The sequence below is a fragment of the Nothobranchius furzeri genome, chromosome 17, assembly GCF_043380555.1.
Source record: "Nothobranchius furzeri strain GRZ-AD chromosome 17, NfurGRZ-RIMD1, whole genome shotgun sequence".
NCBI lineage: Eukaryota > Metazoa > Chordata > Actinopteri > Cyprinodontiformes > Nothobranchiidae > Nothobranchius > Nothobranchius furzeri.
This window is the reverse complement of record NC_091757.1, coordinates 53,444,210-53,455,898: the sequence shown is the minus strand read 5'-3', so window position 1 is coordinate 53,455,898 and position 11,689 is coordinate 53,444,210. Positions and strand designations below refer to the sequence as shown.

The 11,689-nt window shown below is 40.5% G+C and overlaps 2 protein-coding genes across 3 annotated transcripts in view; both read left to right on the top strand.

The window, feature by feature from the left end:
- The window catches only part of nmrk1 (nicotinamide riboside kinase 1), a 5,266-nt gene extending 2,481 nt beyond the window's left edge, over positions 1-2,785 (top strand). For both annotated transcript variants that reach the window (XM_054731581.2, XM_054731582.2), the window contains 4 exons: positions 160-231; positions 329-435; positions 1,894-1,977; positions 2,202-2,785. In XM_054731581.2, coding sequence (XP_054587556.2) covers positions 160-231; positions 329-435; positions 1,894-1,977; positions 2,202-2,212 — 274 coding nt within the window. In that variant the 3' untranslated portion in view covers positions 2,213-2,785. The remainder of the gene's footprint in view (positions 1-159; positions 232-328; positions 436-1,893; positions 1,978-2,201) is intronic.
- Positions 2,786-2,838: 53 nt separating this feature from the next.
- LOC107394140 (gamma-glutamyl hydrolase) lies at positions 2,839-8,852 on the top strand. Its single transcript, XM_015972920.3, has 9 exons — positions 2,839-3,717; positions 4,819-4,933; positions 5,011-5,061; positions 5,138-5,222; positions 5,794-5,932; positions 6,115-6,221; positions 8,036-8,129; positions 8,218-8,355; positions 8,484-8,852. Exons 1-9 carry the CDS (start codon positions 3,603-3,605, stop codon positions 8,600-8,602), a joined length of 963 nt encoding a protein of 320 aa, XP_015828406.1. The 5' UTR covers positions 2,839-3,602; the 3' UTR covers positions 8,603-8,852.
- Positions 8,853-11,689: the final 2,837 nt, after the last annotated feature.

Sequence of the window (11,689 nt, the reverse complement as noted above, 5' to 3'; positions counted from 1 at the left end):
TTGCTAATCATTAAATAATCTACTAGTATGTTTATGATAATAAAAAGGGCACTTTTCTGTAATTTTTTTTGGAAAGTTGGCATCTATCAGATTTTTTTTTCTCTATCAAATTGACGTTTCAGTATTTTCACACAAAAAAATAACATTTTATCTCTTCAGGCCTCTAAATGAGCTGTTTGACAAAAGGTATCTTTTGGAAATACCTTATGATGTCTGCAAAAGGAGACGCAGGTACTTATTTCCTCTTAGGGGGTTTTGCCCCTTATGTGTGAGCTACTGAAGTGGTAAACAGTATTTATTGATTTACTTTTTTGTCTGTTTTTATTAGTTCCAGGGAGTACTCACCTCCCGATCCTCCAGGGTACTTTGATGGATATGTTTGGCCAATTTACCAAATCAACCTCCAAGAGATGGAGAGGACCACATCAGATATTGGTGAGTGACTTTAAATGTTCTATAACTTGGTACATAAAATAAATAAATGTTTTTTATACACATACAAGCATTAAAGGTGCATTATGTAGAAATGAAGTAAAAATTACATCCTGTGGTAAAAATTGGTTACTGCTACCACTTTAAACGACCATGGAGCTTTTTGCTAGCCGCGCTGCAGTATTAGCTCGGAGGAGACACGGCAACCCCACACTCACTGATGGTAAACAGTAGTTACGTCTAGCGATGGGTACCGAATTCGGTACTTTTTAAGGTACCGACCGAATTCCATAGTACCGACTGAGCACCGATTCACGTCATTTGAAACGGTGCCTCGTTTCGGTACCCGTCCTTCATAACAAGAACTTGCCTAGACAGCTGCGCACGCGCAAGAGCGTTATGTCATCGGTCGCTGCGAGCGAGTTGTAAACAGAGCAGCATGGTAGAAAGAACGCACGCTAAAGCTTGGGTCCACTTCACTAAATGTGATGGGTAACTGGGTGATGATGAAACCAGCGACAACGATCTAAGTGAGACATCCTCATCTTAATCTGCTCCGGTAGGTAAATAAAATGTTTAAGATAATGTTAGCTTGATTTGTTAGCTTCCGTTCCGCTAATGGTGCGTTCGCTTTCTCCTCAGAACTCCGAATTACCGACTAGAAGAACATGAACACGCTCTAAAGTTTGGCTTCACTTTACTAAATGCGACGGGTGATTGGGTGAAGATGAAACCAGCGACAACGATCTAAGTGTGAGGCATCATCGTTTTAATCTGCTCCAGCAGCTAAACTGTTAAAGATAATGTTAGCTTGATATGTTAGCTTCAATTGCCACCATTGTTATCAGCTAACGGTGCGTTCGCTTTCTCCTCGGAAATTCTAACTTCCCAGTAGGAAAAATCAAATGAAAAAGGACGGCAAAAGGAATGAAGATACACAGTAAATTTAGTTCACAGTAAAGATGTTTGCTTCAGTTTAATTATCAACTTATAGAACTGCAAGGATGATGTTAAAATACAAACAGTTGTATGTTATTTATCGTGATATTTATCAAATGTAGTTATAAATTGAGAAAAATATATATTTAATTATAAAGGAGAATTAAAATATTAAACACTCAAAAGTATCTAAAATTGGTACCGTTAAGTACCGGTATCGATTCCTAGGTACCGGGAATTAGTATCGAATCTATTCAAATGCCAAAGGTACCCATCCCTAGTTACGTCCCTCCGTCCTTTGTTTTGAAAGCAGAAAAACTTGACAATCCCAGCAGCCAGCTGGATGTGAAATATGATTCAGTATAACCTTCCTTCCAAAATGACTGAAATATTGGACTCATTTGGGATTTTCTCACTGTAAAATTCTCAATATATTCTTACATTTTGCACCTTTAAATGCACAAAATCTTAATATTTCTGTACTAATACAAATAATACTGGCTGGTTTATCTTTTTTTCTAGTGTTTCTGGATGGTCTGAAACCAAAGGAAGAGCTGTTGGCTGCTGTGCGTGAAGATATTTGGCAGGAAATAGACCGACTCAAGGGTGAGGCTAACATGTGGCTGCACACCTTACTGACTGAAGAGTTCACTATTTCTTTTGCTGTCCAGGAGAAAAAAAATCTGAATTGTGGTAAAAATCTGTGAATGACTGGTGCAAATGTCAAATAAATGCATGTAAAAACAACAAAATAACAGCAATTTAGTTCAATTTGATGTCTCACTACCGGAGCGTGCACTGGCTGAGCGGATTTTTATTTTGTTTTCCAGAGAAAAACTGACTCATCTAACATGTTTTACCAATAATGGAGACCGCTGCCCCTCTGGATGTTTGGAAATAATTGCTTTTGGGCTAAAGCTCACCTGAAAGGACCAAATAAAGTTCTGTTTTTGTGCTTCGTGGGGTTCCCGTGGATCATCCACTTCTTCCAGCCCTTCCCGTTGGTGCTTGATCAGATTGAATATTTAATGTTTTAATCGTTTTACTGTTTGTTAATGTTGTTTGCATCTTTTTTCCTACTGACACATCTTGTTGTAGTACCAGTTAAAGCCACCAGGGGCATGTATTGATCTGAGTTTGGCAGGGAATCATAAAACCACCTCTATGAAACTCAGAACTATGAGGTTTCCCAGTTAGGGTTAAATGTTTGCAAACTGAAAAGTGACATTACTTCATCTTTCAGTGGTTTCAACAGCTGTCGGTAATAAAGCTAAAAAGGATAATAATGCAGTGCTGAACCTGAGCTACAATATGTTGACCATATTCACTCATGTTGTTGCTAAATGTATTCATTACAAATTATGAATCCCAATTAACTTTGTAGCTTTTAAAATAAAATGCATCTGCAGATCTATCAAGTCTGATATTTTACATTTTACAAAATAAAGTTCCTTAATTGTTTTAATGCCGATAAAACTAAAGTAACCTGATCTATATGGGTTGTAATTTTGGTTAAAACACCGCCAACATGTGTGCCATTTGCAGTGTTCCATCTATTAATCAAAACCAGAAATTCTTTACTTCCTTAATGCATCTGGCTAATCTTTGCGTTATCAGGGGGAAGAAAGTGCTTATCTGTCACTAAAATTGCACATCTGCATTAAGAAAATGCACCCTTTGGTTATGCAAGCTGATAGGAACTTTATCCATTTCAGAAGGTGTTGCTTTCTTCAGGGTTTTGTGCAAAGTGTGGAAATGCACGTGCACCACAGGTGGAATTTTCTCTGGTTTTTACAGTGATCAGTGCACGTTTCAAGCCTCCTTCCCTCTAGAACCACTGTTTTCATTTTCACGTTTTAAAGTGTCGGACGCTGATTTAAATCTCTGAGCCGTGGGAACCCGCAGCCGCCTTCCTTTCTAATGTTCTCTACGTTTGTTGCAAAACTCATTTCAGACACACAAAGCTGCACTAATTACCACACGCCCGAGGATGAAAATTTCACCAAAAAGTCCACCCCATCTGCAGGATGTTTTATGCATGCCTCAGCAGTACACTTGTCTAACCGGCATGTGCAGCAAGACATCACATGTAAACCAGGGCTTTCCTCACTTCCCTGTACCGACCATATCCTCCTCTGTCACTGCCTATTTAAGTCCACAGCGGGCTAATGTCAGAAACCGTCACGTTAAACCACCTTCCAGGGCTGATTTGCTGAATCGTGACTGGGAGCATGTCCAGCGTGAGATTTTTAGCGTATCTGTGGCGGGTTTTTTTCTGCTGCTGCTGCGTCAGAGCCATGCCTGCTAAGATCCAACAAGAACCACTGAATGACAGACCTGTGATCGGTGAGTGAAGCCGTTTTTCAGTGATATTTGCTTCTGTACATTAGACTTTTCTTGTAATTTCTTTAAATGATCTTGAAAAAAAAACATCTAAAAGTCACAGGAAAACAAGTGAAATGCCGAAAGTTCTTCGGAAATCCTGAGATCCAAACCACCTTAAACAATAACAAATAGTGGCTTTTGTAAGTAGATGATTAAATTAGGGATGCTCGGATCCGATCATGTGATCGGAAATCGGGCCCGATCATGTGACTTTTAAAAGATCGGAATCGGATGTTAAAGATCGGATTTAACCTTATAAAACAACAAGCATGACATTTTTAATCAATCTTGAGATTCAAATTGAATAACAATGGCTTAATTTTGTACCAAAATTCACTTCCTCAATAACAACATGACAACACCATACAGCAGCCGTAACGTCACACGTTTTAAAGTGGACCGCGGAATTCAGGTCGCAGTTAGCTAGCAGGTTAATGCTCGTCTCGCTCCAGGAGAGCAAAAAAATGTCAGCGGTTTGGAATCATTTTAAAATGGAGACCGAATGCTGTCCAACAGCCACTTGCAACGTGTGCAAACCGAGTGTTTCACGTGGTGGAAAAGACAGAGCTGCTTTTAACACCACGAACCTGATCCGCCATCTCAAGAGCAAACATCCAGCTCAATATTCCGAGTTCACCGCGGCAACGCAGATCAAAACATGGAGCCAGCCGACACTGGAAGCTATGCTGAAAAACAAAGAAAAACTTTTTATGGTATCATGTTGGATGCCGTCATATAAATAATAATAATAATAATAATAAAAACCTAACAGGTCAATTTGGAGGCAGTCTCCCTTTTTTCTTGCTATTTTATTGTATTGCTGAAGTATCGGATCGGGACTCGGTATCGGCAGATACTCAAAATCAAATGACTCGGAATCGGATCGGGAGCCAAAAAATGTGATCGGAACATCCCTAGATTAAATCAAAGGTGGTATGAGTCCTTTCTGTGTTTTTGAGCTACTTGTAGTATGAAGGGTGCTTTATAAACAAACAAAACCTGTGCAAATGCTGTGTCACTGTTGCTTTCTTCTTCCTTATCTGTGTTATTTTTACCACACAGGTATTTTAACTCAGCTAGTCTCTGACGACGTCATGAGGCCGTTTGGGAGGACCTACATACCTGACTCCTATGTGACGTACCTAGAGTCAGGGGGAAGCAGGGTGATGCCCATCAGGTGGGAAGAACTGCTCTGATATTTATCTCTTTAATAATATTTAAATAATAACAAGATCCTGTTGCTCCTTTCACCAGGCTGACTCTGACAACAGCTGAGTATGAAAACATCTTCTGGAAGATAAATGGGTGAGTGCATTTGATCTTAAATATGCAGGTGATTTGCATATTTAATAATTATATCTTCTGTTTTATGTTTGTTCAGCCTGCTTTTGATTGGTGGAGCTGCTGATTTGGAGACTTCAGACTTCGCCAGAGTGGCGAAGATCTTTTACAAACTTGCGCTGGAGGTATGTCCTTTTGTCCAGATCTAAATGTTTTGGAGCGTAAAACCCAATCAGCTCCTGGACATGAGCTTGATTAGAGTTGTGCTGTGCTGTTCCTCCATAACCTTTAGTTGTTAAAGAGCAAGTCACCCCCTACAAGAAACTTACTTCACTCCCACTTCATGTTTGAAAAATGCAACAAATGCTGTTGCTCGGCAGACCGAGAGGGCGGAGCTGCTAACAAATACACACACACATAGGCTCACAATGGCATTATGACATCATAATGTACCAGAAGACATCATAGCATACCTCTTAGCCAATAGCGGTGGCAGATTTAAATTCAAATACAGTGCAGAATTTTTCCCTGACGACGGCGCAACACTGACAGTTTTAGGCAGAATATTTGAATTTTAACCAAATGCACTGAAGTGCAAAATTATTGACTACACGTGTCTGTAACATGATTAGACACTTGTTTATAAAGTTTATCAGCAAAAAAAAAAGTGATTTGGGGGTGACTTGCTCTTTAAACTTTTACTGTTTGATTTATTTTTGCACAGAGAAGTTAAATCATCGACTGTGTTTGTTCTAGGCCAACGATGCAGGAGATTTCTTCCCCATCTGGGGTACGTGCATGGGCATGCAGCTTCTAACAGTGCTGGTGGCTGGGCAAAATCTGCTGACCAACACCACGGCTGAGAACGTCGCCCTGCCCCTAAACCTAACAGCAGGTGAAAGCTTTGGGTGGTCTTTTCATTGTCATTAGTTACAGACTTTTTATCGTAAAGCAGGAAAACTGCGTAAACCGAATTGCGACACTTGGTATCCGGAAGAAACATAATCTGCATATTCAGCTGTTTATAACTGGAAAAAAAGAAGCTATTTAACATATTTTAAATTAACTTGATTCCAGATGCCCTCACCAGCAGGATGTTCCAGAACTTTCCTAAAAGGCTCTTAAAGGCCTTGGCAGAAGAACCTTTGACTGGAAATTTTCACAACTATGGACTGGAAGTGAAGGTATCCATCTGCTGTTTCACTTCCATTGTTGAGTTTTTGACTGAAACTTCCATGAGAAGTTAATATAAAAAAAAACACATTTCCAGAGAAGCAGGTTGACCAGTTTTGATGCAGCAGGATGTTATCAGTCAAATGTTAAAATTTCTGCTTAATCAACATAAAGTCATGTTTTTGTTTCAAACTGTGCAAATAACAGGTGTTTAAATCTCCAGAACTTCCCCTACTCCTGACAAAAGGTGAAACAAATGTTTTGAGTCTTTTAGATAACAACTTATTATAAATATTTGATGAGACAGTTTTCATCATTCCACATTTTATTATTGGAAAACTATAAAATCTGATTGACTAAAAGTTTCAAGCCATTTTGGCTTGCTTTTAGCGCCCCTTAGTGTCCGTTAGTAAAAACAAAAGTAAAATGGCCTTCTAGAGTCCTGGAACCCCCCAAGGCGCTTTACAACACAATCAGTTATTCTCCCATTTACACCCTGGTGGTGATGAGCTACATTGTAGCCACAGCTGCCCTGGGGCACACTGACAGAGGCGAGTCTGCTGTGCACTGGCGCCACCGGTCCCTCCGAACACCACCAGCAGGCAACGTGGGTTAAGTGTCTTGCCCAAGGACACAACGACAGACTGAGCGGGGCTCGAATGTACAACCTTTCGATTACAGGGCGAGCGCTTAACTCCTGTGCCACCGTAGCCAAACTCTTACTTGTGCTTTCCTCTTTTTAACACCTTAATCTTGCTAATATGTTTCCTCAGCCTTCATTGGTGTCTACAGGAGTGGTTCATCACTGAATCAAACAAATCAGCTGTGTTCATGATCTAAAACATGGTGGAAGCACTCCAGTGTCGGGCATGTCAGCTTCACTTTAATAAGTCCAAGAGGGACTGAACCGGCACTCTACGGTTGCAAGTGCGGTATTCTGACCACAGAGGGCAGAGGGGGTCTTATTGACATTTCATTAACACTATAAAGAGTTATTTTAGCACGTACTGGCTCAAGAAAAGTATTTTAAAATGTAAAAAAGTTGCATAGTATCCCTTTAAGAGCTAGTTGACTTTTTCTGGCCACTTATTTAAAATGATCAAAATTGCCTCTAAATCACAAGTTACCTAGCCTGGCAAGCCAGACTAAATAATACATTTATTTAAATAAATTTAAATAAATGTATTATTTAGTTGACGGCTCTCGGTTGTGGGGCGGGTTCTACCGTTGTCTTTTAAATGATCTCCGCACGCTACTGGACAATGAATGTGACATACTCACCGCAACAGCCATCGGTAAATGAGGCGGTCCGCAGTTGAAGGAGAAAACGCATCATCTTTTCTAAAAAAAAAGCACTTAAATACATCTATCTGCTCCTGATTCTAATGAAGCCCAAGTTCTAACGTCCAAAATTGATGTAAAAGCCGTTTCAAACGGGCTGTCGGCTTCTTGTTTCACTCTGTTGCATCATCCCACCCACCAGGCATATAGAGTGCCCTGATTGGCCCACAAAGCGGATAAAGCTCTGTGATTTGTTCACTAAGCAGATAGAGAACTATGATTGGCCCACCATTATGGACGAACCACAGCTCTTTATGTGTTTGAAACCCCTCTAGAGAGCTGTGATTGGCCAGCCAGAATGCTGTTGGGGCTGCAGAGGTTCCAGTGGAGCGTTCCTAGACCAAACTTTGCAAAGCAAGAATTTGGTCTAGTTCACTAGGCTACTAGTTACCCAGAGAAGAGCAGAAAATTGCATAAGAACTAAAGATTTGAAACAACAAATAATAAAACATTATTATTTTTCTTATGCTAAATGTTCCTGCAGACCTTCCAGGAAAACCAGAAGCTGCACGGCTTTTTCACACCGCTCTCCACAAACACAGCTGAAAACGGAGTCCACTTTGTGTCCACATTAGAAGGTATTTGTGTGTGAACGTGTCACAGCAAAGCCTTGCTCTGGAGGAAAGCCTGTGATGGCTCAGTGTTGTATTTCCTCTGTCGTCTCAGGTAAAAAGTATCCCTTCTATGGAGTGCAGTGGCACCCGGAGGTGAACCGTTTCCAGTGGGACAGAAAGCTCAGCTTTCCTCACTCCCCTCATGCTGTTCAGGTATCCTCTCTGCTGGCTGAGTTCTTCGTCAACGAAGGTATCACGGCCGACACTGTATTAGATTATTGCAGCATATAGTTCAAATTCTGTTTTCACTAATAGACTATGAACATAAATGTATTAAATGTATTTAATGAACAGATCTTATTTTTTGACTTTGTTCAGGAAGGAGAAGTTTGCATCACTTTGACAATCCAGAGAAAGAGGCCTCGTCACTGATCTACATGCACAAACCCGTCTACACTGCAAACTTCACCTCATATGAGCAGGCTTATTTCTTCTGAGGCCCTCCCACTGGCTTTACTGGGTCCTACACAACAGTGAACTGGTTTCATTCAGCAGTCTGGGTCGAAACTGCTGCTGCAGAGTGCATGCCTGTCAAGAACTCTGTTTTTGAAAAACTTTTAATAATTCTGTAAAGTAGGGGTTGCATGACTTAATTTGTTTTAAAGTCGACAGTCAAGGAATGAAAGTCGAGTCGACTTCGACTAGTTGTTGATGACGTCATTCACCTGAAGCGGGGGGGGGGGGGGGGGGGGGTCAGTAGGTTCGCTGGAGTTTTTGACAATAAAAATTGCGCCCACATTTTCTAAGTTAACACATCTCTTTTAACAACGGTAGTTTCTGCATCCTACTTCAGCCCTCTCCCACTTCCCCCTGCGCAGCAGCAGCAAACTGATGCGCCTGCAGCCTCTCAGAGTTCCTGCTGCTCTAAACATTAAAATAATTATTTCATTTTCTGTTCCTCACTTCTGATTACCTTCAGTGGTGTCTGTTTGTTGCAACCACCAGGTACAAAAACTAACTTGTTTTTATTTGACTATTTTTCTGTCCTGTCTGTTTATCTTCCTGCATCTCCTCTCAGTCCTAAAGAAAAACTGCTACCTGGGTTCATATATATTCACCTTATGAGTTACCTTTGAACTGCAGTTCTAAAAGATCTACCGACCGCAAAAACAGCGGAGTACCGCTGCTCGCCGGCCGACTACAACGGGACCGTTTTTGCTGCGGAGATCGTGCCGGAGCGGAGCGGAGATAGTGGAATCTTGGGGGTGCGTCACCGGAGGACAAAACAGGTGATGCGCCTCGCTCCGCAGCAGCGAAACGCATCAGACACAAATAACAGACAGAAAACAGGAAAGGAAATGAGCCGACATGAACGATCGCGTGTTTAATTTGTTTTTGAGGTGGTGACACCTGATTTGGCGGTGCTCAGGACGCAGATGTCTGGAGCGCGTCAACGATCAGAGCTTTGCATGCGCAAACGTGTTAAGATTAGGATGGGGGTGAGGGGGAAGGTAAAATTGCAAGAGGGAAAAGGTCACAGTTTGGTTAAATGTCCATTTTACCGCCGGTGTCAGTACCGACGTTCTGGCACAGCGCCTCGCCTCTGCCTCCCGACGTGCAGGGGCTCATCACCTGCTGGAGGACTGCATCTTGTCAGTCATTATCACGTGACAGCGACTAGTCGATGACAGGCATAAAAAGTCACTACAGAGCCGTGAAGTCGACTAGTCGACTAGTTCATTTAACCCCTACTGTAAAGTTGTAGTTGCAATGGGAAATTGGGAAAATCGTCAAATTAGCTTAAAACATTTTTTTCATGCCTCTTTACAACATTCTATCATAGTATAGCTATGAATTTATTGTGGTGATTTAAAAAATTTAAACATTAATAAAGTGTTTTTTTCACCTTTGTCTAAAAACCTCTGCCAATAACACGTTTTGGACCAAAAGCAACTTTTGGGCCATCTGGTTGTCGATGTCGCCAAACTGCCACGCTTTCCCGGGTCCCACACTCATTATGCGCATTTAGCAGCAGAACACCACTGGTGTAAGAGGTTTGCGGTTCAGAAACACAGAATTTGAAGTCACGGACAACCTTTGGACCTAGAAAATGGCGACTGGTGTGCTATCTTGTTTCCTCTGGCAATGTGGGTTTCCGGGGAAAATACCCGTGGGAAGGGGTGAGTGTTCCATGCACAGACATATATATGTAGACTAGTGCTGCCTATTGGAGCTGCCATAGTGGCTGGCCGCCATCTTGGATGTGTCTCCGTTTGCTCCCTGTGCATTTATTTCTACTGAGGAAAGTGTTTACCACACTAAAACATATTTTATTATGCTTTGTCATAAAATTAGATATATGTTATAGTATGATAGTTAAACTATAGATACAAATTAATAAAAAAATGTAAAATATAAAATCCCAACAGGTAGGCTAGAAAAGTCAATAGTAATCCCACATGATTTATTTTCAATAGTATGCCATTGTTGCAGCCGTAAACTGCACAAAAAATGGGCATAGTTGTTCACTCTGTGTTGATTCCACTTGGGTTTGGAGAGTGAGGAACCCATCCAGTATGGCGGCAACGCCATTATGCTCTCCAGGGCCCAATGGGGCGTCTACGTATTCATGTCTATGGTTCTCTGACCATATTTGCATTCAAACTTAGCTTGTTTGCAGATTCGCTATAACAGCTTTAAATCTAACGTTAATATGAAGAAGCAGTTTGTTTGATAAAATAAAATAATTGTTGTCTCTTTGGACATATTTGGACATGTTTAAAGAGACATTTCTAGAGTTAATTTAAGGAAACTAACATTCAAAATATCAGAAAAATATTAAATATATTCTCAAAAGAAACAAAAAATAATTATAATTTAAATAAATGAAGCGTTCTCTGTGTGCTCCTGGAATTTCCAGGGCGAACTTTCTGAAACATAGGCCTCAATGAAAGTGGGAAAAAAATTAAAATCAAGCACAATCAGGTTCTTTTGTGACTAAACTATTACAAAAACTGCATTACATTCATGTAACTGTTACAATTAGCCCATTTAATAATTGTGAACCCCACCTGAACTTCCAAATATAAAACTTAACGGTCCACACTACATCCACAACACTTTAAATTTTTAAAACAGGTTAATTATTGTTCATTGTTTGCACTTCTGGTCTTTACAGGAAACTAGAAAATTAATTAGAAAAAAAAACATTAAGATAAAAAAAAATACGTGTTTTGGCGCTCCTTGTGGTTTTGCGCATGCTCACTGCTACTTTTTAAATACAATAATAAAACCATTTTAAAGCCATTTACAGAATTATTTTCACTATAAACTTTAATTTTGTATAAAGTTGAAAGCATCTGAGTGGAAATGATAAATGGTGAAAAAGATCATAAAAAATGTCTTCCTGGCTGAATTCTGTCGCCATCTAGTGGAGAGGGGGAGTTATTTCAGCAAAGATGTTTTCATGAACGAGTTGTTTAATAATAATAATCCACCCCTGACTGTTAGTCCAGTCATGCCGTCAAAACAACACACACACACACACACACACACACTCGCGCGCGCGCGGAAGATTGGTCTCT